The sequence below is a fragment of the Gorilla gorilla genome, chromosome 5, assembly GCF_029281585.2.
Source record: "Gorilla gorilla gorilla isolate KB3781 chromosome 5, NHGRI_mGorGor1-v2.1_pri, whole genome shotgun sequence".
NCBI classification, from domain to species: Eukaryota; Metazoa; Chordata; class Mammalia; order Primates; family Hominidae; genus Gorilla; species Gorilla gorilla.
Window position 1 is genome coordinate 52,874,563 of NC_073229.2, and position 27,861 is coordinate 52,902,423.

Here is a 27,861-nt window from a genome sequence, read left to right on the forward strand (position 1 = left end):
AAAATCAAACAACATATCATTAATAGACTGAAGGAAGAAAAGCATATGATTATCTCAATCGATGCAGAAAAAGCATTTGACAAAATCCAAGGCAAAGTGTGGTGGCTCATGCCTGTAATCTCAACATTTTAGGAGGCCAAGATGGGAGGATCTTTTGGGCCCAGGAATTTGAGACCAGTGTGGGCCACATAGTGAGACCTCATCTCTACAAAAAATACAAAAATTAGCCAGGCATGATGGCACACGCCTGTAGTCCCAGCTACTCAAAAGGCTGTGGCAGGAGGATCACTTGAAGCGAGGAGGTCAAGGCTACAGTAAGCCGTGATCGCCCCACTGCACTCCAGCCTGGGTGACAGAGCGAGACCCTATCTACAAAAAAAAAAAAAAAAAAAAATCAAACAAAAAAACTCAATACCGTTTCATGATTAAAAAAAAAAATTGTGAGCAAACTAGATAGAAGACAACTTCCTCAACACGATAAAAGGTATTTATGAAAAATCCATAGCTAACTGTATACTCAATGGTGGGTGAATGACTGAAAGCTTTCCCCCTAAGATCAGGATGCAAGACAAGTGCTTTTATCACTGCTATTAGACATTGTACTGGAAGTTCTAGCCAGAGAAATTAGGCATGAAAAATAAATAAAAGGGATCAGAATTAGGAAAAAAAATGCAAAACTATTCCTATTCTCAGATGACATGATCTCATATGTAGAAAATACTAAAGAATTCACAGAGTATTCGATATAATAAACTCAGTGAAGTTGCAGGGTACAAGATCAACAAACAAATTGGTTTTACTTTTATACACTGCCAATGCACAATACGAAACGGAAATTAAGAGAACAATTCTATTAACAATTACATCCAAATGAATAAAATACTTAGGAATAAATTTAACCAAGGAAGTGCAAGGCTTGTACACTGAAAACTATAAAAGTTTGCTGAAAGAAATTAAAGACCTAACAAAAGGAAAAGACAGTCTGTGTTCATGGATGGGAAGACAAGATAGCAATACTCCCCAAATTTATATATATATATCTCCTTATCAAAAATTCCAACTTCCTGTTTTACAGAAATGGATCCTAAAATTCATATGGAAATGGAAGGGATAGCCACATAATCTTGAAAAACAACCAAGCTGGAGAACTTATACTTCCTAATTTCAAAACTTACAAAGCTTACAGTAATCAAAACAATGTCTTACTGGCATAAGGATAAACATATAGATAAATGGCATAAAATAGAGTCCAGAAATAAACCCTTGCATATATGGTCAATCGATTTTTGACAACAGTCAAAGACTAAGACCATTCATCAATGGGAATAGGACAGTCTCTTCAACAAATAATGCTAGGAAAACTGGATGTCCACATACAAAAGAATAAAGCTGTTCCTTACACTATATACAAATACTAACTCAAAATGGTAGTTTCTCAATAAATTAAGCAGGGATTACCATAGAACTCAGCAATTCTATTCCTGGATATATGGGTAGACACTCAAAAACATAGAAGACAGGTGTTCAAACAAAAACTTATGTATGAGTTTTGTAAATAATGCCAAGTGTTCACTGTGGCATTGTTTACAAAAGCCGAAATGCTCAGCTCTATATGTTGAAAGGTACACATAGCCAGACAAGAGAAAACTAAGGGCTTGCTGGCTTCTCAGCTAATTGAGGGCTGAAGTCATACCCATGGACTGATGAGTGGATAAGCAAAATGTGGTATATTCATGCGACAGAATATTACTTAGCCATAAAAAGAATGAACTACCAATACATGCTAGAACACAAATGAATGTTGAAAAATGAGTGAAAGAAGCCAGTCACAAAAAGCTACATATTATATGATTCCATTTATAGGAAATATTCAGAGTCAGAAAGCCCATTGAGACAGAAAGATTAGTGGTTGCCAGGGGAAGGGAATGGGGGAAAATGGGCAGTGACTGGTTGCTGGAATGGGATTTCCTTCGGTGGTGATGAAAATGTTCTAGAACTAGTTAGTCGTGATGGCTGTACAACATTCTGAATGTACTCAATGTCACTAATAGCTTTCATATTACATGTATTTTCTCCACAATTTAAAATACAAATATACATTTTTTTAAATTCCCTCAAACCAGTGGGCAGGATTGAATGGAGCTATCTTTCCTTGTTTAGGGACAAGATCCCTGTCTCCTCCATGAGAAAGCATAAGAAAATAAATTCAAATTTTCTAATGTACTGATGAGTCCCTATTTTAATTGTGAAGTACAAAGCAAGGTTCTATTATCAGTCCAGAGTCTGCACCTGCCAACCGGACAATCTTCTTCCCAGGAATCCCTTCAGAGTACTTTTACCTCTAAAATAATGAGGTTTCCAAAACGTGGATTTTTTAAAAATTCAAATTAATAGTTGCAAATCAGAGAATCCAACTGGGCAAGCCTCACTGTTTTTTAAACATACCACTTTATCTGGGCTTCCCCATCCTGAAGCTGTCTAGTTATAAGATGAAAAATGTGAATGATCCAGGCCCTCCAGCTTTTCTAGTCATAGTAAAAGTCACATCGTGTTGATCTAGCTCTGTCACCTACCTAGGATCTACCCTCTAAAAAAGGAAATCAATTAGAAGAAAACACTGGGCCTAATGGAACTCAAATCCCCCTTCTGTTGTTCTTCCTAGATTAGGTGTGTTAACACTCAGCAACTTCCATCACCTAAAATGATGAGAACATTGTTTTTCTTCACCTTGCCTTGAGAACACATAATTGAATTTCCATTTTCTAAATCTGAATTGAACATTTTCTTCATTTCAGCCATACTAGGTTGGAGCTGGTCTGCTGCAGTCAGCCTGAAAATGAGTTGGTCTCTACAATCTCAGGAGACAAGCCCAAATCCTTCCTAGAACCTCTCTTATTTGTGATGCCAACAACAGCTTACAACCACAACTGCCCAGAATGGAGAAGCCAGAAGGATGGAGGCTGCTCCACCTCTGAATGCCCACATCACCTCTGCCTGGAAAAACCGGGTGTTCTAAGCTTAGAGATGAGGGAAGGGAGACTTAGTGGGCTAGAGAACAGGACCGGAATAAACTTGATACAAGTGAGTCACAGACCTAACTGTCCAAGTCTGAACTCTGGATAACTTGAGAAGAGAGGTCCCATGAACTCTGAACTTGTCCTCAACAGAATGCTTGCTTGTAGCCAATATCCATTTTCATCCAGCCCCGGGTATGCATACTGCTTCAGACCATGCAACAGAAGAGGAAACTGAGGCTCTTAATATCCCTTGACTTCTTGTTGCATTCTCTGAAACCTTTAGGGAAATTTGGTCCTAGAAATGAACTAACTTCCCTAAACCATGTCCTCTCCTGAGGTGAACTGGACAAAACAAAGGCTTCCAAAAGAAACCCTTATATTCACAATTTGGATAATTCCAGAGGTCTAAGAGCTCCCCAGGAGTAATGCTTTACCCTTAAAGAAAATAATGCTAGCACCTGGGTATCTTGGCTGTTCAGCTCTATATGTTGAAAGGTACACATAGCCAGAGAGGGGAAAACTGAGGGCTTGCTGGCTTCTCAGCTAGTTGAGGGCTGAAGTCATTAGGGCTTGGCCTCAGCTGCAGCACAGGAAAAATGGAGGATTTCTTGCACTTAAGAAGTTTATTAGTGAATGGGTATGGACCAGTTGGTGTTTACATGCTTGATCCCTACAGCCTTGGTGTACTGGCTGCAGGGCCTGGGATAGAAGCTCACTGTCTGCTGGTCACTGGTGATGTTACTCCAGGAAGATGATGGGCCTCCTCTTGGGTCCAAGGTACCAGGGCTCTGAGCCGACGCTATCAAACAGACTCCACTTTTGTTTCCAGTGCCTGGGCTGGGGAAATGAGGGTTTTTAGGATCTCAGTGTAGTAGGGACCAAACACCTGCTGATTGTGATGTGTCAAGTTGACAAACTTTTGGCCCAGTTCTGCCAGTTCTGCTTCAATGAGAGCAAGGCCTCCAGGAAGGTCTAATAGAGACCGCTGCACACCAAGAACCAAACAGCATTTGAGAAACAAATGGATCCGCTGATCTGTGAGCAGGAAAAGACAGTGATAAGGGAAAAGGCAAACAGATTTCAGGGAGAAAATTCCCCCTGCACTCTACTCACCCATGTTCTAAGTTAACAGATATGTACCAACCTGCCCACTTACCTATAGATAATGAAATTTGTTTTGTTTGGAAAGGGGGCTGCTATCTTGCTCTCAAGGACAAATATAAAAAACTAGTGTGTTAGTAAATTTCAGACTATTCAAAAGATTGTTTAAGTAGCCATCAGTTAGATCCTAGTGAGTGTTTGACATAACACGAGGAACTTAGACTGATCCTTCAGATGGCTAAGGTTAGGAGCAAGCTGGCCAAGTTCATGGCCTCCACTCCAGCATGAGGGTAGGGGATTCCCCACTATAGGAACATGTCTTCCAGCTAAATTCAGCATTAGTTTCTTGTTGGGAGATGGGGGAATGTCAGATTTCTTGGGTGCCATCAGAGAATGACCTGTAGGCCCAAGTGACTTAACCAGGTTGGCTGGACATATCCCACACCTCAAGTCATGAATTTCTGGGTGCAAATCATCCTGAGAACCACAGTTAGTCTTTAAACTGAGACGGATATGATTTCAACCCAGCATTTTGAAAAAAATCAAGGCTAAACAATGACGTACCTAATGACCATGCTTCATGTTGTTAAAGGTTGGGGTTCCACGGTTGGGATCTATCTCTTCCCTCACCATTCTTACTATCCCACAAGCATACTCACCAATAACACTGCGGACACAGTTCTCCTTCTTGGCAATGTTCTGGAGCTGTCCCATTAGAGATGCTGTATTATCACTGCTTAGAGCAACAAGGCCCATATTCTTGAGGCTTTGATGGATTTCCTGAGATACCTGTTCACTCACAGTCAGTATAGCTTCCTCAGGCCTAGACCATGAAAGAAAGTAAGCTGGCACCCACCAGGTAACCCTGGCATAGGCCCAGGGCCCAGCATGCTGTATACCAGATGCCAGGCCCACTTGAGGGAGAATGTCAGCCACCCTCTCCACCCCTAAACCCCAGCCCCTGGCAGGCTATAGGGCCCAGTGGGTAGGTACAATGTCCTCACTATAACCCTCAAGACACCAGCTATTCTCTATATGTGGCACTGTGTTCTACTTCTTAGCAAACAAGGTAAATGATAAAATCAACTCTGGAAAAGTATTTAGTTGTGCTCTTGGATCCACTCAGCATACTTTAGTCCCATGGACTTTATTTTTATATATACATGTTTAAGACTTTCTTAGGCATTTTCCAGAATCATCTGTCCCACCTCATCAGTTATAACTACAACATGGCCTTCTGATTCCTCTTTTTCCTTTGGTGTGATGGCCTGCACACAGCAGGATGTTCAATAAATATTGCTGACCGACTGACCAAGTCCTGGATATATGTGATGATACCAGCCCACAGTCACCACTCAACTAGATAATGACCCTTTTGCAGCAAACTATCTTCCACACCCTTTTTGGAAGAAAGGGTTTTTTTTGTTACAGCCTCATGACCACTTATGGAAAGAAACCAACAATCTTTGTAGATGGTTCCACAGGGCCTTTCTGTGGTTTGTGGTAGACAGTAAGCAATCGTTCATTACCTGCCTATGTTCTAAATACCACATATCACCTTCTACTCTAAAAAGTAACTATGCAGCTCACCTGGAGTGAAAGTCTTCCAACAAGGATTTGGTTATGCGTTTCAGTTTATCTACAAATTGGGGTGAGCCAAACAAAACACTGCCAGAGAAACTACTGGCCACCAGCAAGACTGAGGCCATGACGGTTAAGTGGTGCAACTGGGACTTCAGCTCCTGCAGCCGGGTTCTGTCCATCAGCAGGGTCTGGGAACCAGGGAAGAACAGGCTGTCAGGGGAAGTCCCGATGGAAGCCCTGAACACAAAACAAGGCAATGCCCCCAGACATTCCTACCTCAGGGAACTCTTCATTTTCAAGGTCCCAGAGAAGGAGGTTCAAGAAGCCCTGACACAGCACCATTGTGGGGCTGAGGGGCTCTGGGTTGTTGGCTGCCTCATTGGGAGAGGGGCCAGCCACACTGGAGGAGTCAGAAGTGTCTGGGCAAGCCGGAGGTGACATGGTGAGGTCTGCTGCTGCTTGGGTCAGCCATTTGGTGGTGTGATTAAGGAGACCTATGACAGGTAAGGGAGTGTGTAAGCATCTTTAGCATCTTCATCTCTGAGGCTTCAAGACCAAGGTTCTTTTCAAGATATACTCCTGGTCAATAAATAAATGCTTTGAGGGTCTTTCTGTCTTAGATAAATGTTCCTTCTCCCTCCCTTCACCTAATAAGCAACTTTCTATTCCTAAAAAGAGATAGAGTACTCTCTAACATTATAAAAGTCAGACCCAAGGTAATACCTTTCCCACTCCTGCCCTCACATTATATACATACTAGGCTGCTTATTGAGGAGTTCCTGGAATTTAGCCCGTTCATACTGAATGGAATGTTCCTGCAGGTGGGGTTGAAGGCTCTGGATAGTGTAGTTCACCATGTCCATTTTCATCCGGCCCAGAACCTGGAAGATCCCTCTGACACAGGGGGAAAGAGAATATTTATACTAGTAAGCTAGAAACCCACCCAAGGAGTCATTAAATCACTGTATTTTAGAGTTAGGAGGGGCCTTAAGACTAACTTAGTCTTACCTCCTACATTTTCAGAAGATGACATGTGGCCCAGAACCCAATACCCAGGGTGAGTCAGTGGCAGAATTGGGAACAGCTAAGTCTTTGGACCTTGAAGCCTTCAGTCTAGATCTCCTTCACTATGGTCATTCTGTTGCCTCTTAAAAAGGGTAGTCAGTGGAAAGAAATACACCAGCATGCTAACAATTCTCTTCAGGAAATAGGATTATAGGTGATGCTATTTCTGACTCATTGGACCAACTGCTTTTTTTTTTTTTTTTTTAACTTTCTGGGTCTTGGTTCCTAGAGTTGTGAAATATGGATGACCACCCATCACTGTCTCCTCACAGTGTGTGAACCGAAAGAAGAGAAAACCTGGGAAAGGGCCCGAGGGCTGGGCATGGTGGCTCATGCCTGTAATCCCAGCACTTTGGGAGGCCGAGGTGGGTGAATCACCTGCGGTCAGGAGTTCGAGACCAGCCTGGACAACATGGTGAAACTTTGTCTCTATTAAAAATACAAAAGTTAGCCAGGTGTGGTGGTGTGCACCTGTAATCCCAGCTACTTGGGAGGCTGAAGCAGGAGAATCGCTTGAACCCAGGAGGCACAGGCTGCAGTGAGCTGAGATCTCACTGCTGTACCTGGGCAACAAGAGTGAAACTCCATCTCAAAAAAAAAAAGAAAGAAAAAAAAAACCTGGGAAAGGGATGTTTTAACTCCTTAAAAGAAAGAAGTATGTACTGTAGTGTCTTATGGTATTACAGAGGGGGGGCCCAATCAAGCTAAGGATAACCAAAAGGCCCTGTGGGGCCATCTTTGGAAAAGAAGAGTGAATTGACCAGAGGGGAGAAAAAGGGTGTTAGTCAGGTCTTTAGCAGGGAAGAGCTGGTCAAGACGATGGCTATAATCTAGGTCTGGCCCAGCTTTTCCTGGCTCAGGGGCTAAAGCAGGTTTTTGGGGGCAGTATCAAGTTTCATACCTCAGTAGCCAAACAGGATCCGTAATGTTTTCTAGTTTCTGCACTGCTTCATCTCGAACTGGTGCACACAGCAAAGCCATCATGTTGAGAACGTACTTAGAGAGATAGAGGACTTTCAGGGCCCCATGTTCTGCCTCCTGCTTGAGCAAGTCCATGTCCAGAGCTTCTTCAATCTCAATTCTCAGGCGGTTCTGGCGTGGTAATAGCAGTGATAGCAAGATCTGCCCAGGAAAGAAAGTCAAAGGAGTTGATCTGTTTAGATCCCCAAACTTTATCCAATGGGCAATCCCTTTAGCTAAAGACATACCAGCCTATGTTTTTTAAGGATCAAGAAGTTGGGTCCCTAAATTTCCCATGGAATATTATTTATCTTTGTTTAGAGGCCGGTGATAATTCAAGCATCAAGGGGATCAATTACAGGAATAGTATATCATTTTCTAGGCAGAATGAGATATAGAGATGAATAAAATCAAGGAGTGTGGTAAAAAGACATACAGGGTACAACAAATATAAAATACCCACCATCACATGGTGATGAGGTCTCTTTACTTTAAAAGGGAGGCATTTTTTAGATTATTTTACTTCAAAGGGCAAGGATGAAATAGGCATAGGAGCTGTTGCAAGTCACTGAAATAGCCTATTAACCCCCAAAATAAGTTCATGGTAAACAGGGACTCTTATTCATCCCCTGCCTCTGTAACACACAGGACATGGTGGGGGCCTAGGGTATAGGATTCAATGAATATTTAATTGAATAGAATATGGTGTTGTCATAGCAAGATCTCAACTGTTTACCTTCATGTTAAAGAAATAAAATCAAAGTTGCTCCATACTATCTACTTTAATTGCCAAACTCTGCCAGTTACCAATTTGGAGCCTCTCAGCTCCAAATCTACCCTTCAGTGCCTACTCTGCAAAAACGGAGCTGGGCCCTTGAATTATTTTTCCTTTGCTAGCTGACACAATGTTAGATTTTGTCAAAAGAGGGTGGTAAAAAGAAACTGCAAGACAAAAGGGCCTTCCTTCTTGGCTCTGGTATGCTCCTCTCAGCAAGCTCCTACATTGTGGAAGCTTCTTTGTTCAAATTACTGCATGGTTTCTGCCTCTTGATTGGCTCTGACTGGTAAAAAGTTGACTGAGGTTTGATGACCAGCAAGTTTCAAGTACTTTAGATGCCTTAAACACATGCAAACTTGAGGATAGCAGATGATCTCCACAAAAATTCAGGGGCCTGTCATCTCAGTAAAGTTTCTAGAGTTTCAGTGGTCAGGAGCTTTTCAAGTGATATCCTCCAAGGTGAAGGACAAATTGCTATACCTGAACGACCCACCATTAAAAAAAAGGCATAACACTTAGTAGGCCTTTTATAATATTTTTTTTCTTTTGAGACAGAGTTTCAATCTGTTGCTCAGGCTGAAGTGCAGTGGCATGATCATGGCCTCCAACTCCTGAGCCCAAGTGATCCTCCCACCTCAGCCTCCTGAGTAGCTAGGACTACAGGCACATGTCACCATGTCCAGCTTAGTTTTCTTTCTTTTTTTTTTGGAGAGATGGGGTCTCGCTGTGTTGCCAGGCTGGCCTCAAATTCCTGGTCTCAATCTATCCTCCTGCCTTGGCCTCCCAAAGTGCTGGGATTATAATCATAAGCCACTACACCTGGTCCTCCTTTTTGGATTCTTTTGAGACAGTCTCACTCTGTTGCCCAGGCTGGAGTGTAGTAGCATGATCACAGCTCACTGCAGCCTCAACCTCCTGGGCTCAAGTGATCTTCCCACCTCAACCTCCTAAGTAGCTGGAACTACAGGTATGACCACCATGCCCAGCTAATTAAAAAGATTTTTTTTTTTCTAGAGATGGAGGTCTTGCTGTGTTGTCCCTGCTGGTCTTGAACTCCTGGGCTCAAGCAACTTACCCTCCTTGGCCTCTCAAAGTGCTAGAATTACAGGCCTGAGCCACCACAGCCAGCCCCTTTTCGGATTTTTGAGGCAACATGCACCACATTTGTGTTTGCTACTTTGACATTCATTTGAGTGATTTTGATTTATTTAGAATCACTCGAGGTTACCCATATGTCGTGGGGGATGGGGGAGTGCTAACTAACTAGAGCAAGAGTAGGCTCTGCAGCAAGTTTAGACTGTAGTACAAGCCACTCTACCATTTGGGCCTTATGATCCTGCAGATCCAATGACACTTTAAGTGTCCATAGCAAATAAGGGTGCTGTACAGAATGTCTTGCAAGCACCAATAAGGGAACCACACATGGACCTTTAGGAATTGGGAGCAAATCTATTCCTTCTTTACTGATAATTATTCACCTTTTGAGAAACAACTTCTTGGGCCTTGGTAGAAAGTAAACACCTTACTATAGAACACTGGGTAACCATGTGGCCTAAGCTTCCCATCAGGAACTAGGTATTGTCTAACTTACGTAGCTACAAGACTGGACATGCACAGCAGCAATCTATTATCAAATGAAAATGGCTTATAAGAGACCAAGCATATACTGGTAATAAGAACAGATACACAGACCAAAAGAATAGAGAGCTGATAAATAAAACCTGGATATATAAGGTCAAATGATTTTCAACAACAATGCCAAGAACCAATGGGGACAGTCTTTTCAACAAATGGTGCTGGGAAAACAGGATATTCACATGCAAAAGAACAAAGTTGGACCTTTACCTTACCCCCATATAAAAATATTAATTCAGTTGTGCACACGTACCCTAAAACTTAAAGTATAATAAAAAATATATATATATTAATTCAAAATGGTAGTGGCTCACGTCTGTAATCCCAGCACTTTGGGAGGTCGAGGCAGGCGGATCACCTGAGGTCAGGAGTTTGAGACCAGCCTGAGCAAAATGGTGAAACCCCGTCTCTACTAAAAATACAAAAAATTAGCCGGGCGTGATAGTGCACACTTGTAATCCAGCTACTACTTGGGAGGCTGAGGTGGGAGAATAGCTTGAACCGGGGAGGCAGAAATTGCAGTGAGCCAAGATCGCACCATTGCACTCCAGCCTGGGTGACAGAGCAAGACTCTGTCTCAAAAAAAAAAAAAAAAAAAAAAAGAAAGAAAAAAGAAAAAAAGGACCTAAACATAAGAGCTAAAACTACAAAACTCTTTGGAGAAAACATAGGTGTAAATATTCATGATCTAGGATTTGGCAGGATTTGACTCCAAAAGCATAAAATTCAATAAAAGACAATCCAATTTAAAAATGGACAAAGTACCTGAGTAAACATTTCTTTGAAGAAGATGTACAAATAGCCAACAAACACACAAACAGATGCTCAACATCACTAGCCATTAAGAGAAATGCAAGTCAATGAGATACCACTTCACACCCATTAGAATGGCCATTACCAAAAATGGAAAACAGCAAATGCTGGCAAGGATGTGGAGAAATTGGAACCCTGGTACATTGCTGGTAGGAATATAAAATGGTGTGGCTACAACAGAAAACAGTTTGGCAGTTCCTCAAAAAGTTAAACATAGAATTACCACAGGATCCAGCAACTCCAACTTTAGGTATATACCCAGAAAAATTAAAAGCAGGGACTCAAATATATACTTGTACACAAGGTTTATAGCAGCATTATTTACAATAGCCAAAAGGCATAAAGAACCTAAACGTCCATCAACAGATGTATGAACAAAATGTATTCTATCCATATAATAAGAATATTATTCAGCCATAAAAAGGAATTACATTCTGATATATGCTACAATATGGATGGACCTTTAAAACATTACACTAAGTTAAACAAGTCCAAAACTAAAAGGACAAATATTGTATTCCACTTATAAGTACCTAGAGTAGTCAAATTCATAGAGACAGAAAGTACAGGTGCTAGTGGGAGAGGGGAAAGGGAAATTATTCTTTAATGAGTACAAAATTTCTGTTAGGGAAGATTCAAAGGTTCTGGAAATGGATAGTGGTGATGGTTATGTTGTAAATATACTTAATGCCAGTGAACTGTAACACTAAAAAATAGTAAATTTTGTTATGAATATTTTGCCACAACAAAAACAAATCCTAAAAAAAATTAAATAAATTTTTTAAAGCCCCCAATATGGCCCATTCCCCAGGGAGGATCAGTCAGCCATCTTACGGCAGATGATTTCACTGGACCTCTAACAGTTTAGAGAGGGCGAGATTCATCCTTACTGGGATAGACACATATTCTGGATATGGAGTTGTCTTCCCTGTTTGCCATGCTTCTGTCAGTACCAGCATCCACATAATCACAGAATGCCTTATCAGCTGTCCTGGGTCTTTGCCTACTCCATTGCATTGCATCTGCTCAAGGAACTCATTTCACAGCAAAGGAAATGCAGTGAATTCATACCTACTAAATTAACTGGTCTGACCAAAAAGCTTTCACTGAGAATCAGCTGGCCCTAACTAAAAAGTAGAATGGCTTATTTTAGACTCAATTACAGCATTAGGTGAGCAACAATACCTGAAAGGAAGGGAATTGGTCTTACAGGATGCAATATATGCTTTGAATCAAAGACTTTTTTTTTTTTTTGAGACAGGGTTTTGCTCTGTTGCCCAGGCTGGGGCACAGTGACACAATCATGGCTCACTGCAACCTCTGCCTCCCAGGCTCAAGCAATCCTTCCGTGTCAGTCTCCTGAGTAGGTGGGAATACAGGCATGTACCACCACACCCAGTTAATTTTTCTATTTTTTGTAGAGATGGGTTTCACCACATTACCCAAGCTGGCCTCAAATTCCTAGACTCAAGCATTCTGCCCACCTGAGCCTCCCAGAGTGTTGAGATTACAGGTGTGAGCCACTGTGCCTGGCTTCAAAGACCATTCTATGGTGCTGTCCCCTAATGCCAGAATACATGGGTCCAGGAATCAAGCAGTAGAAGTAGGACTGCTTCCTCTTACTAGCCCACCTGATAACCCACTTGCAGGATTTTTGTTTCCCATCCTGCCAACTTTGAGGTCTGCTGATTTGTGTGAAATACTTGCATTGGTTCCAATGAAACAGAAGATGAAACTGACCATTGGGGGCTCCTTATACCACTGAACCAAAAGGGTAAAAAAAGGAGTTACTGTACTGGATGCAGTACTTGCTCCTGAGTACCAATGAGAAATTGGATTGTGGCCACACAATGGGGGTAAGAAAGACTATGCCTGAAACTCAGAAGATTCTCTGAGTTGCCTCTTAGTACTTCCAAGCTCAATATTAAAAGTTAATGGAAAACCACAACAAACAAAGCAAAATGTCTCAGACTCTTTGGCAATGAAGGTTTGGGTCACTGCACCAGATAAAGAACCCCAACTAGCTGAAGTTCTGGCCAAGGACAAGGGAAATATGGAATAAATGAATAGTGGAAGAAGGAAGCCATAGATAACAACTATAGCCTTGTGACCAGTTATGGAAACAAGGACTATAAATTTTATCTTTGCTTATTATATGTATGTTTATTTATATATGCCAACATTTTGTTCTTCCTCTTTCTTTCCATTGTTATTTTATATACAAGTTGTTAGAAGTTAAATTTTATGATTTAGCCTTTAGGTAACACAATAGTCAGTGAAACTGGCTGAATTTGAGGAGCGGCCAGTGATGGATACAATAACTATTTGGGCCATGTCTCCTCATTTTGGGGGAGGATAAATAATAGCTATCTGTCTTGTAAGAGTTCTTTTCAGGAATTCAAATGTGTATAGAAGAGTGCATGTGGAAACTGAGTAGCCGAAGGGGTGGACTGTGCCATTTATCAATATATTGCCTCACAGATCCAAATCCATTGTTCTTTGCTCTGTGAAAACGGAACTGAGTCCTTTCCATATCTTTCCTTTGCCAGATAGCACATTTTAAGCTTCACCGGCAGAAAGTGTTATTTAGTTTTCTGTGCTGTATAACATACTGCCATAATCCTAGCAGCTTATAACAACACACATTTATTATCTCAGTTACTGTGGGTCAGAAGTACAGACGCAGTTCAGCTGGGTCCTCTGTTCAGGGTCTCGCAAGTCTGCAAGCAAAGCGTTAGCTGGGCTGCATTCTCATTTGGAAACATGACTGGGAAAGATTCCGTTTCCAAGCTCATTCAGATTGTTGGCAGAATTCATTTCCTCACAACTGTACACTTGAGGGCCCCAGCTTCTTACTGGCTATTGTCTGGATGCTAACCCCGGGTCCTAGAAGCCACCTGCAGCTCCTTGCTATGTGGCCCCCTCGATAGGCAGTTCACAACACAGCTGTTTGCTTCTTCAGGGCCAGCAGGAGAATCTCTCCCTCCAGTCTCCTAAGACAGTATTACATGATGAAATGTAATCATGGGAGTTATATCCCATCACTTTTGCCGTACTGCTTAGAAGTTGCAAATCTCATCCACTCAAGGGGAGAAGATTATACAAGGGTGCAGAACATTGTGGGTCACCTTACGGTATGTCTGCCACATACTAGAAAGACATTGCAAAGGCAAGAGCTTTTATTCCTGGTTCTGGTATGTTCACTCAGCAGGCTCCTGCAGTACTTGGCTCCTGCAGCATGAATAGCTTCTCCAGTGCTTGGTTCCTGCAGTGCACTGTGGTCAGCAGCATACACAGGCCAGTAACTTCTCATGGCATAGCTATGCCCTCTCAAATGAGGTCCTTGGTTGGCCTCTCTCAGCCCTAAGGGTATGATAGATGCCCTCTTATCTGATATTCAAGGATTCTTTAGTTTTCCTTACTCTTACTAGCCAAGCCCTCATTTCTCCTATTCTGTTATAATAATTTTTATATTAAACCCTCCCTGCTAAAATTACTGTATGATTTCTGTCTATTGCTTAGTCTCTGACTGATTCATGGACCATGTTCAGTTAAGATTTGCTAGCCACTGACACTCCAATGAGCTGGAGATGTCTAGAAACTTTACATTTACAAATGGAAGGTCACTCACCTCTTTAATTTCTTTCAGAAGTTCAAGAGCACAGCTGAAGTCAGGGGGAGCTGCTGATAGTTGCTCTTTAAGATGGTCCCAAAAGGCATTGTGCACTGTCTCCTTGACCTTGCCTTCCAGATTATAAGAGGGTTAAATGAGCAGATTACTCTCTCAACCCAAAAACAGTTACAGTGTCATAACCTCCTAAACCCCAAACTGAATTTGATATGGTAAAAGGCCATTATAATAACAGGGAAAGGCCAGGAACTATGTTGGAACTGCAGCAGAGTTGAACAAGCTAGGGTTAGATTTGTATTTCAAGGGCAATGGCAAAACCTCTCAGAAGGGCTCCTTGTGGTTCCAGAGCAGCCCTCTCTCTGCAGTAGAAAGAACCCTGAATGGAGAGAAGTCAGGCTGACTTTTAGCACTGACTGTGCATCTAGCCTAGATATGTAACTTGATTTCCATTTGTGTATACACATAGCATTGAGCTAAATGATCTTTCATTTTCTTATACTCCTGAAATCTAGGAAAGGATATTGCTTCTTTGAAAATACCAAAGGTCCACAGATATTTCCAAATCAGCGTATCTAAAACTAAATTCATTATCTTCCTCCTCCAAACCTGCTCCTCTTGTATTCCCAATTTCAGTGGCACTACCATCTATATAGTAATGGAAGCCAGAAAGAAGTCTTTTTTTTTCACCTTGAAAAAAATACAAGGAGCAAAGGAAATTTGTTTTATTTTATTTTTTGAGACAGGGTCTCACTCTGTTGCTCAGGTTGGAATGCGATGGCACAATCAAGGCTCACTGAAGCCTCAACCTCCCAGGAGCAAGCAAATCTCTTGCCCCTGCCTCCTGAGTAGCTGGGACCACAGGCATGAGCCACCGTGCCAGCTAATTTTTTTATTTTTTTATTTTTAGTAGAGATGGGGGTCCCACTATGTTGCTCGGGCTGGTCTTGAACTCCAGGGCTCAAGAAATCCACTTGCCTCTGCCTTCCAAAGTGCTGAGATTACAGACGTGAGCCACTGCACCCAGCCAAGGCAATTCAATTTAGAAATGAGGGTCTTTCAACAAATAATGTTGGAACAACTAGATATCTAAATACAAAAAAATAAAGAATCTAAACACAAGCCTTAAACCCTTCACAAAAGTTAACTCAAAATGGATCACAGACCTACTTGAAAAATACAAAACTGTAAAACTTGTAGAAGATAACATAGGAGGAAATACAGGTAACCTTGAGTTTGGTGATGACCTTTTAGATACAATGCCAAAAACATAATCCACAAAAGAAAAAATTGCTAAGTTGGACTTCATTAAAATTAAAAACTTCTATTCTGTGAAAGACACTGTTAAGAGAACAAAAAAACAAGGACACACACTAGGAAACAATCTTTGAAAAATACATATCTGATAAGGATATGTATCCAGAACATACAAAGAACTCTTAAAACACAACAATAAGAAAATGAACAACCATTAAAAAATAGGCCAAAGACCTTAACAGACATCTCACCAAAGAGGATGTTCAGATGGCAAATAAGTATATGAGAAGACGCTCAACATCATTTGTAATTTGGGAGTTGCAAATTAAAACAACAAAAAGAAAAAAAAAAAAGACACCGCTATATGACACCTATCAGAATGGCCAAAATCAGAAAACTGACAACACTAATGGCTGACCAGGATATAGAGAAATAGGAACTCACATTCACTGCTGGTCAGATGTAAATGGTACAACCAGTTTGGAAGGCAGCTGGGCAGTTTCTTACAAAAGTAAATATACTCTTACATATGATCTGGCTATCACGCTCCTGGGTATATACCAAAATGAGTTGAAAGCTTATGTTCACACGAAAACCTGCACACAAATGTTTATAGCAGCTTTATTCATAAGTGCCAAAACTTAGAAGCAACAAAAATGTCCTTCAACTGATAAATAAACTGTCCATACAATGGAATATTATTCAATGATAAAAAAATGATTTGGGAGGCTGAGGCAGGTGGATTACTTGAGGTCAGGGGTTCAAGACCAGCCTGACCAACATGGTGAAAACCTATCTCTACTAAAAATACAAAAATTAGCTGGGTGTAGTGGTGTACGTCTGTAATCCCAGCTACGCAGGAGGCTGAGGCAGGAGAATCGCTTGAACCCAGGAGGCAGAGGTTGCAGTGAGCCAAGATTGTGCCACTACACTCCAGCCTGGGCAACAGAGCGAGACTCCATCTCAAAACAAAAAGAAGGCCGGGGGCGGTGGTTCATGCCTGTAATCCCAGCACTTTGGGGGGCCGAGGCGGGCGGATCACCTGAGGCCAGGAGTTCGAGACCGGCCTGGCCAATATGGTGAAACCCTGTCTCTGCTAAAAATACAAATATTAGCAGGGCGTGGTGGCACACACCTATAATCCCAGCTACTTGGGAGGCTGAGGCAGGATAATCACTTGAAACCGAGAGGCGGAGGTTGCAGTGAGCCGAGATTGTGCCACTGCACTCCAGCCTGGGTGACACAGCAAAACTCCATCTCAAAAACAAACAAACAAACAAAAAAACACAATGAAAAAGAAAAGAAAAATAAGCCATCAAGCCACAAAAAAACATAAAGGAAACTTAAATGAAATTACTAAGTGAAACAACTAATCAGAACAGGGTCCATACTGTATGATTCCAACAATATGACTTCCTGGAAAAGTCCTCCTGAGCAGCGGGGTTTACAGCTGCCTCATTTTTAAAAAATGTTTAGTACAGACAGAGTTTTGCCATGTTGGCCAGGCTGGTCTCCAACTCCTAGTTGCAAGTGATCCACTTGCCTCGGCCTCCCAAAGTGCTGGGATTACAGGGATGAACCACCGTGCCTGGCCCCCTCCTACCATCATCTCTTACAATTAACTAGTCTCCCTGCCTCTAGTCTTGTTCCTTTATAATCTGTTTTCCACACTGCCACCAATTCACTCTAAAAACAATGCTGTTTCTCAGATGCCATATTCAACATGATGTAATGCTTATTTAAAGTCCTTCGGGGGCTCCCCCATCACCAGCAAGATAAATGGCTTATGTTACCTTATATCATACTGCTCTGGCCTCTCTTTCCAATGTATTTTCTTCTACCTTGTAACACCTTGTGCTCAGCCATTGCAAGTCGCTTGTAAAGAACATACCATGTTCTACCACCATTCTCTGCCTCTGACATGTTGTCACCACTACCTGGTGCAACCTTTCGCACCGAGACCACCTGGAAAGCACTTATTCAACATCCAAGACTCAAGTCTTCATAGGCCTAACCTTCCTCTGTAGGCAAATCTTCCCTGATCTTCCATAGGTAGCTGAACACTCTCATTAAACTCTATATGCATAGCTACAAGTGAACTTATCAGTCTAATCAGTCATTTTCTATTATTCGACTGTCTCCCCTACAAAAGCTTCTTGACAGCCAAAACTGCCTTATCTATATCTCTGTCCTTAGCACCCAGCATTTTGCCTGTGACATAATAAGGACTCAATAAATGCCTGGTAAATGAATATCTGAGAATGAAATTTCCCTTAGGAACCTACAATTGTAATTAACATCATCCTATGAACCTAAGGTAAAGCCAACTGCCAATAATGAGGAACCTCAAACAATTTCAGCCTTTTTCCCAACATAATTTTTTATATCACCATACCTGGAAACCCAGTTCTGAATACTACTATTTCTCCGGCTTCATTTCTCCCTCTCTCGTTTCTTCTACCTGCCATACCCCTCTATCCCTCCATACGCCTGCAACTCCCTCACCACCACCCTATCACAGACCTCATTCTCCCAGTTTCAGTTTTCTCTCCTCCCCTGTGAGCAACAAACATATCTAAACAGTGAGAGAGAAGCTGAGAGACCTGAGTTTGGTGAAAACCTGTTCCCAGAGTTGTGCCTGGCATGGAAACTTGCTAACATCAGTCAAGAACAAATCAAAGAAGCATGAAGACCAGAGGAGCAACATGTGATGGAGAAAGGCCCTTTAGTAACAGATACCCCACAATGGCCCTCTGACAAAAGCATTTAAGGACGCAAATGAATCACGAGTTGTTATTATTTGTCTTTTGGTGGAAAATCAGAACAATTTTATTTTTCAATTGTTTTTTCTTTTCTCAGCCTCATCTGTGATACAATATTTACAATCTTTTTTTTTAGAGACAGAGTCTTGCTCTGTTGCCTGGGCTGGAGTGCAGTAGCACTATCACAGCTTACTGCAGCCTTGACCTCCCAGGCTCAAGTAATCCTTCCACCCCAGTCTCCTGCATAGCTAGGACTACAGGCGTGCACCACCACATTTTGCTAATTAAAAAAAAATTTTTTTTTTGTAGAGACGAGGTCTCACTATGTTGCCCAGGTTAGTCTTGAACTCTTGACCTCAAGCGATCCTCCCACCTCAGCCTCCCAAAGTGCTGGGATTACAGGCATGAGCCACTGTGCCTGACCAAGAATTGTTTTAAAATATAAAATCTGGGCCAGGTGTGGTGGCTCACGCCTGTAATCCTGGCACTTTGGGAAGGCCAAGGTGGGTGGATCACGAGGTCAAGAGATCGAGACCACCCTGGCCAACATAGTGAAACCCCACCTCTGCTAAAAATACAAAAATTAACTGGGCATGGTGGCGCACACCTGTAGTCCCAGCTACTCGGGAGGCTGAGGCAAGAGAATCGCTTGAACCCGGGAGGCTGAGGTTGCAGCGAGCTGAGATCGTGCCACTGCACACCCCAGCTTGGCGACAAAGCGAGATTTCATCTCAGAAAAAAAAAAAATCTGACACTGATATTTACCCACTTAATTGTCAATAAACCAGCAGAGCCAATTCAATTCATACTTACTGAATGGTTCTTCTTTACCACAATGTCAATATAACTAAGAATAATACAAATAAAGCCTGGTGTGGGTATGGAAGCACTCTTTATCAACAGAGTTCAGATTTTGATAAATAAGCTGAGTTATGAAGCTGGGGGAAAAAAAATCCCAAGAGTCAAAACACCACTAACAGAAAATCTTTATCTGTGCCTGTTTAGTATGAAGCCACTTAAAAGGGTAGCTGATAGGAGCTATATGGTATGCAGCTGACAAGATGACCCCAAAGATCTCTGCTTCCTGATACAGTCATCCCTTGGTATCCAAGAGGGATTGGTTCCAGGATCCCCCTCGGAAATTCACAGATGCTCAAGTCCCTGATACAAAATGGCATAGTATCACATATAACCTATGCACATCCACCCATAAGCTTTTTTTTTTTTTTTTTTTTGGTTTTGTTTTGAGATGGAGTCTCGCTCTGTCACCAGGCTAGAGTGCAGTGGCGTGATCTTGGCTCACTGCAACCTCTGCCTCCTGGGTTCAAGCGATTCTCCTGCCTCAGCCTCCCGAGTAGCTGAGGCCACAGGCTTGCACCACCATGCCCGGCTAATTTTTGTATTCTCAGTAGAGACAGGGTTTCACCATGTTGGCCAGGATGGTCTTGATCTCTTGACCTCGTGATCCACCCGCCTTTGCCTCCCAAAGTGCTAGGATTACAGGCGTGAGCCACTGCACCTGGCCCCATAAACTTTAAATCATACCTAGATTACTTAAATATCTAATTCAATGTAAAAGCTATGTAAGTAGTTGTTATACCATATTGGTTTTTAATTTTGTATCATTTTGTATTTTTTTATTATTGTGTTATTTTTTATTTTTCTAATATTTTCTATATGCACTTGGTTGAATCCACGGGATGCAGAGCCCACAGATATAAGGGCCAACTGTATTCACATCTTTGTGGAAACCTCTCCCCTTGAGGGTGGGCAGGATGTAATGACTCATTTATAGCAAACAGAATGTAGCAGAAGCGGGCCAGGTACGGTGGCTCACGCCTGTAATCCCAGCACTTTGGGAGGACAAGGCGGATCACCTGAGGTTGGGTGTTCGAGACCAGACTGACCAACATGGAGAAACCCCATCTCTACTAAAAATACAAAATTAGCTAGGCGTGGTGGTGCATGCCTGTAATCCCAGCTACTTGGGAGGCTGAGGCAGGATAATTGCTTGAACCTGGGAGGCAGAGGTTGCAGTGAGCCGAGATCGCGCCATTGCACTCCAGCCTGGGCAACAAGAGCAAAACTCCATCCCAAAAAAAAAAAAAAAGAATGTAGCAGAAACAATGGGATGTCACTTCTGAGATCAGGTAACAAAAAGACTGGCTTCTGTCATGGGCACCATCTCTCACACACACTCTTGTTCTCTCCCTTGGAGGAAAGCCAGCTGCCATGTTTAGTATACATATATACACCATGTTTAGTATATAATATATAGTATATTATATATAGCTGCTCTATAGTAAATTCCATGTGGCAAATTGAGGGAGCCTCTGGCCAAGAGTCAGCAGACTGACTACAACTCATGAGAGACTATAAGCCCGAGGTATACAGTTAAACCATGCCCATATCTCTCATCCACAGAAACTGTGACATAATGAATATTATTTTGCTGGGCACAGTGGCTCATGCCTGTAATCCCAGCACTTTGGGAAGCTGAGGTGGGAGGACTGCTTGAGCCTAGGAGTTCAAGACAACCCTGGGCAACACAGTGAGACCCCATCTCTAAAAAAAAAAAAAAAATCGAAAAATGAGGTAGGAGGATCACTGGAGCCCAGGAGGCCATGACCACACTACTGCATACCTGCCTAGGTAACAGAGTGAGACCCTGCCACCAAAAAAATAAAAACAACCAAAACGGAAAAATGAAATGTTATTTTAAGCTGCTAAATTTTGGGGTAATTTGTTATGCAGCAACAGATAGTACTACAGGCTGCTTCCTCCAAGTTTGTCAGAGATCTGAAATCCACCATATTTATTCCAACAAGTGTTGCTTTGGTTTATTTGTTGACTAAGTAACATTTGCTTCTTGGCCTTCTTTGGTACTAATAATTACAACTTAGTACTCTTCTGTTTAAGTTGTTGAGACCTCTCAGGTTTAAATACTGATTGTATCATTAAATAAAAATGCTTCAAGTCTGATCTGAAGCCATCAGTGCTAAGTACCTAAGCCAGGATGAGCAACATGAAGAAAGAAGAAGAGTCTATACCTGCTTGGAGGTAAAACCTTCTCTTCCATGTAGTAATCACAATTCATCCCAATCTTGTTGCTCAGCTTGGAAACTTCATTAACGGTTTCTGTCAGACCTGTGACAGAAAGAACTGATGGTGGACAACAATGAGCCCATGCAAGTCTGAATTTCTATTTTATTCAGAGATTCACTCAATCTAGCAGGCCCCAAATTTAGATTAATCAAACTGGTCTTACACAGACTCACCCAACTATTCTAGTGATTTATGTTTTCTGCACTCTATGCCCCACGACAGTGCTAGAAACTTTCAGAATAGTAGTCTAACACTGGGGGAAGGCAGGACAAATAGCTAGTTTATAAAAAAAAGCAGGAAGTGAAACAGATGAAAAACTTTTCTCTTAAAAAGTAAAATCGTATTTATAGCAGCAAAGAAACAATAATTTGAAATTTGCAAAAATAAACATTTATGTAAGTATTAAGGTTCCACGTTCCTTTTCCTGTCTCTGATGCTATACATGATGAAAGCTAAACTCTCCCTACAGATAATACTCAGATGTTACTGAATAGTGCCAAAGTCATTTGGTCTTCTAAAGCGGTAGTTCTCAGATTTTAGGAATTCACAGACTAATAAAATTTCTGAAAATATTTTAAGCAACTGAAAACAACTTGCCAACTTTTTGTTTTGCCTAGTATGGACAGTGAAACAAGCAAATAAAAATCTACCACCACCAAAATCATCATTTCATCAAAGAAAAGATAGCTTAACCTCCGAAAAAAACCAGAAAGGAAATATTGTCAAAATAAACAGCAGTCCCTTAAATCGAATTAACTTTAGGAAAACTCATTACAATATCTTTATGATTTCATTTCACTAAATAGTGCTAAGAATTTTGTCACAGACCAGCATGGGTATTTGGCAACCACTGTTCTAAGTTTTTAGTGCAGACCTATAGTACAGCTGATAGCATTCACACATAATAGGTATATATGGTAGTTACAATGATTACGTGGTGTATAAAATGCAGCCGTATACAATAAATCATATTTTATCACTCTCTTTCGATGCAGCATCATGATTTTTCACAGAAAATTATTTGGCTCCAAGATGTGGAGGAGATGTAGATGAACAAAGATTGGCCACGAGTTGATCATTGTTGAAGCTGGATGATGGATAAATGGGGGCTCATTGTATTAGTCATTCTATTTTATAAATGTATAATTTTTCTATAGTAAAAAGATTTGAAAATGTAAAAAGGAAAAATAAGGTTACTGTAGAAAAGTTACACAGGAGAATGCCCCTGTTCTTAGATACATGATGAAATATTTAGAGGTAAAGTCATGACTTTGTATCTCACCCCAGTTAAAATGGCTTTTATCCAAAACTCAGGCAATAACAAACGCTGGTGAGGATGTGGAGGAAAGGGAACCCTCATACACTGTTGGTGGGAATGTAAATTAGTACAGCCACTATGGAGAATAGTTTGGAGGTTCCTCAAAAACCTAAAAACAGAGCTACCACGATCCAGCAATCCCACTGCTGGGTATATACCCAAAAGAAAGGAAATCAATCTATCGAAGAGATATCTGCACTCCCATGTTTATTTCAGCACTATTTATGATAGCCAAGATTTGGAAGCAACCTGTGTCCATCAACAGACAAATGGTAGATATACACAATGGAGTGCTATTCAGCCAAAAACAAAAAAACAACACAAGATCTTGTTATCTGCAACAACGCAGATGGAACGGGAGGTCATTATGTCAAGTGAATTAAGCCAGGCACAGAAAGAAAAACTTCACATGTTCTCACTTATTTGTGGGAGCTAAAAATTAAAACAATTGAACTCATGTAGATAGAGAATAGAAAGATAGATAACCAGAGGCTGGGAAGGGTAGTTGGGTGGGGGGTTGGGGGGTTGCAGGGAAGCACAGATGGTTAATGGGTACAAAAAATAGAATGAATAAGATCTACTATTTGAGAGAACAGAATGACTGTAGTCAACAATAATTTAGTTGCACATTTTAAAATAACTAAAAGAGTATAATTGGATTGTTTGTAACACAAAGGATAAATCCTTGAGATGATGTATACCGCATTTACCCTGATGTGATTATTACACATTGTATGCCTGTATCAAAATATCCCATATACCTGATAAATATACACACCTACTATGTACCCACAAAAATTTAAAAATTAAAAGAAGTCAAGGCCAGGTGCTGTGGCTCTTGCCTATAATCCCAGCACTTTGGGAGGCTAAGGCAGGCAGATCACCTGAGGTCAGGAGTTCGAGACCAGCCTGGCCGACATGGTGAAACCCCGTCTCTCCTAAAAATACAAAAATTAGCTGGGCATGGTGGCACATGCTTATAATCCCAGCTACTCAGGAGGCTAAGGCAGGAGAATCGCTTGAACCCAGGAGGTGGAGGTTGCAGTGAGCCGAGATCACACCATTGCACTCTAGCCTGGGTGACAGAGACTCCGTCTCAAAAAACAGCTAGTTTATAAAAAAAAAAACCCCAATAACAACAACAAAAATTAAAAGAAGTCAAGACGTTGTAATTTTAAAAGGCAGGAGGGGGAAATACAAGGAGAGAGAAAAAGCAATACGGCAGAATATTAACACTGTGGGCATTCACTGTATTATTTTTTACTTTCCAGAAGACTTAGGATATTTAAAAATAAAAAGTTAAGGGGATTGTAGACCTTTACCAAAAATCCACTGAGTCCCTGCTTAGGTAAACATGAAGGTGAACTGGACCTTAAGTGGATGCTTGAAGTTCCCTTTATTTCTGCAGCCTCTCTGAAGTCTTTAGTTTCAGCCAAAACGGCAAAACACAATCAAATATGTAAACAGACTCACTGCTAATTCACTAATGCTAAGTGAGAGCTAAGAGAAAATCTTCAGAAGGGGATTGAACTACAGCAGCTTATTGAGGGACGGAAGAAACACTTTCCAACTACAACAAATCAAAGTTCATAGCTTGCCTTGATAAGACTTCTGTTGCTCAAAAGTTACACAGCACTAAGCAATTCCAAAACAGCTCTAAAATTCAGGAATGAGGAGAGCTCAAAGAGAAATTAGAGATAAAATTTAACCGAAATAGATTTTAAAAATCCAGATCCCAAGGACAAAGATATTTTCAAGTAATATAACAACCAAGTCAACCTGATACACAAAATTTCAAATTTTTTAAAAAAGGAATTTGATTATTCATTTTACTGAGAGTTGTTTTATATATGGACTCATTTAAATAGACACCTCAAAAACTTAAATTGTATGTACAAAAAAATGGATTTTTCATCCTACATCAGGTTCATAGCTGTTGGAAATGCCCCCAATATGCCTTTTGGTGCCATTCAGTTAACCAGCAGCGACCTCATGTGGCCACAAGAAAAACCAATCTAATTCAGCCGCAAAGCCTCAATCTAATTTTTCGCATTTCAATAGTCAAGAATTTTATCTTGAGTTGTTGCACACGGACAGCTCTTCAGTTTGATGACTAGTTACGTTCTCTGGAGATTAAGAGAAATACAGCATGAGTCCCAGTGAGACTGGACCTACCACGAAGCGCGGAGAAGACCTTGTGCCCCAATAAGAACACAAAAGAACACCCACTACAGAACCCAGCTAGAGACTGGGCACAGGACACTACTATTTCTTGAGTTAGCAAAGCGCTGAGAAAACCCAATTCCCGTCTGGGATCCTTTGCGTTCTTTAAAATCAATCCCAGATCTATCTGCCAATCCCCCCTACATATTCAAAATACAATACAAAGGAGGGCTTTGAACCGACTCAGTCTCAAATCTTGTCAGATTCAAGTAATCACGCTTGGGTCACTTCTTTCTCTAGAACCAAAAACTCTTTGAAGACCTCTGCCCTCGGGCCTGTAAGTAAAGGCGGTGGGGGGAGAAACGGAGAAAGACAAACGAGAGAGGGATAGTAAAGAGAGAAAACTTGGGGGATGGGGGGGCCTGCGGAACCCCCACACTAAGCACCCCCTAGGGGGCCACAGGGACTGCCGAGCTGGACCTACAGGGAGGGGGGTCCTCGGAGCCGCTCTTGTCTTCCTGGGGGGGTCCTGAGGTTTCGGGCTTACAGGACCTGCCCTCTGAGTCGCCAGGATATTTCGGGGGCACACTCTCCTCGACGTCTGGCATTTTGCTGATGGTATCTGGGTGAGGGAGAAAGGCGTGTTGTTGGCGTCGGGGAAGGGGCCTCCCCAATTGCCAAGGGGGTCCCTGGGGGCGGCGGGAAGGGGGGTAGCGGCCTCAGGGTCTTGGGGGTGCTGAGGAGCAGACAGGGGCAAAGGAGCGTGGAGGAGCGGAAGTCGAGAGTGGGACAGAAGTGGAGCGCTGGGCGGCAACGAGGAAACTAAGGCCACAGAAGCCCGGCGCAGGGGGGGCAGCGTGGGAGGGCCCCTTCCTTCGCGGCGAGGTGCCCCCCTCGCCCGAAACGCCGGCCCAGGCCCGCCTCCGGCTCCCAGGCCGTCACCTCCTACTCACCTCCTCCTCCTCCGCCGCGGGTCATCCACTGGCGTCCGCTCGGGGGGCCTCGCGGCCTGGCGGCCTGGACCGTACCACCGCGGCGGAGCGGCGGGTCGGGGCGTCGCGCGGTGGGAAAGGCCGGGGCCTGAGAACAAACCGCCGCGGTCGCCGGGGCCCCCCCGCCAGAGCCGGAAGCGGCAGGCTCGTGCGTCCCTCGTGAGCTCGAAGCCAACCAGGCCTCGAGCGGCTCGCTGCGGCCGGTTCATGCCGGTCAGCTCCCGCCCCTCGAGAAGGATGGCCTGCAACTGCTGAGACGAGGCCAGAGCATGCATGGGGCTTTTCTTCAGGCTGTTTGGACAGCCGAGAAGCCGAGCCACACCCAGGAGGGTTGTTTCACAGCGTGTCCTCCGCCACCGCCGCAGGGGCGCAGGGGCCGCGCTCTTTCCTCACATGTGGGAGAAGCGGAGGAGCCGCCAGGGCTGGGGCCAGGCTCTGCCCACTGGGGTCTCCGCCCGTGGTCGCCCTCCGCCTCCTGGGCTCTAGCCCTTGCCTTTCTTGACTCTAAGTCTACTCTGTCGCCCTTGCAGTGATGTGAAGACCTGGAGTGCCCCCGCCTGAGAAAATAGAAAGGAAGCGTTTCCTCTTCACTTGCTCCCGTCCCTCTTTATTACTCTGTCATGACTTCTTACCATAAAAGTGTACAGTAACAAAACAAAACAAAAGATGAAAGTATTATGGTAAGAATCCGGGCGCGGTGGCTGACACCTGAGTCCAGCAGATCTCCTATCAGGAGTTCGAGTCCAGCCTGGCCAACATGGTGAAACCCCGACTCTACTAAAAATACAAAAATTAGCCGGGCGTGGTGGCGGGCGCCTGCATTCCCAGCTATTCGGGAGGCTGAGGCAGAGAATTGCTTGAATCCGGGAGGCCGTGGTTGCAGTGAGCTGAGATTGCGCCACTGCACTCCAGCCTGGGCAACAGAGCGAGACTCTGTCTCAAAAAAACAAAACAAGGCTGGGCGCGGTGGCTCAAGCCTGTAATCCCAGGGCTTTGGGAAGCCGAGGCGGGTGGATCACCTGAGGTCAGGAGTTTGAGACCAGCCTGACCAACATGGAGAAACCCCGTCTCTACTAAAAATACAAAATTAGCTGGGCGTGGTGGCTCATGCCTGTAATCCCAGCTACTCAGGAGGTTGCGGCAGGAGAACCGCTTAAACCTGGGAGGCAGAGGTTGCGGTGAGCCGAGATCACGCCATTGCACTCCGGACTGGGCAACAAGAGCAAAACTCCGTCTCAAAAAAAAAAAAAACAACGAAAAAAACAAAAACAACCTTTGCCTTGTTAGTGTGGAGTGTGGATGTTTCTTGCACAACTCTTAGGTTTGGAGGGGAAAATTATAAAGACACCCAAAATCATTTGTGCTTAAAAAAAGTCCATTCCACCTTGAGGCCCAGGCATATACCAGGGGAGTGGCCTAGCCAAGTTTCCAGAGCATCTCAGACTCATCCATACCAAACCCACCCCTTCCTCCTCCTCGCCCTCTCCTGCTATTTCCCTCAGGGATGCCAACTGTGAAGCAGGCCAGCCTTCACCCTAAAACCACCAGAAGTGGGAGGAAGTTGCATGATGACTTCAGCAAAGAGTTCAATGAAATATGATGCTTCCTTATTACATAGGGAGATATTTAGGCTGGGTTATTGATTTCTCTTTAAAAATGCAAATCGGGAATTCCATTTGGCAT

At 42.8% G+C, this 27,861-nt stretch overlaps 1 protein-coding gene across 6 annotated transcripts; it reads right to left on the reverse strand.

Annotated features, from left to right (window-relative positions):
• Positions 1-1,837: 1,837 nt before the first annotated feature.
• TCP11 (t-complex 11) lies at positions 1,838-26,283 on the reverse strand. 6 transcript variants are annotated; one of them, XM_019030251.4, is made up of 9 exons: positions 26,140-26,283; positions 25,671-25,808; positions 14,585-14,697; positions 7,669-7,889; positions 6,460-6,596; positions 5,979-6,196; positions 5,709-5,890; positions 4,778-4,941; positions 1,838-4,052 (listed from the first exon to the last, which is right to left on the reverse strand). In XM_019030251.4, exons 1-9 carry the CDS (start codon positions 26,162-26,164, stop codon positions 3,820-3,822), a joined length of 1,431 nt encoding a protein of 476 aa, XP_018885796.2. In that variant the 5' UTR covers positions 26,165-26,283; the 3' UTR covers positions 1,838-3,819. The 6 variants fall into 6 exon arrangements, with proteins under 6 accessions (XP_018885796.2, XP_055246226.1, XP_055246224.1 ...); XM_055390251.2 differs by lacking the exon at positions 26,140-26,283 and adding an exon at positions 21,651-21,762 and having other exon boundaries at positions 25,671-25,785; XM_055390249.2 differs by lacking the exon at positions 25,671-25,808 and having other exon boundaries at positions 26,140-26,261.
• Between the last annotated feature and the right edge of the window lie 1,578 nt (positions 26,284-27,861).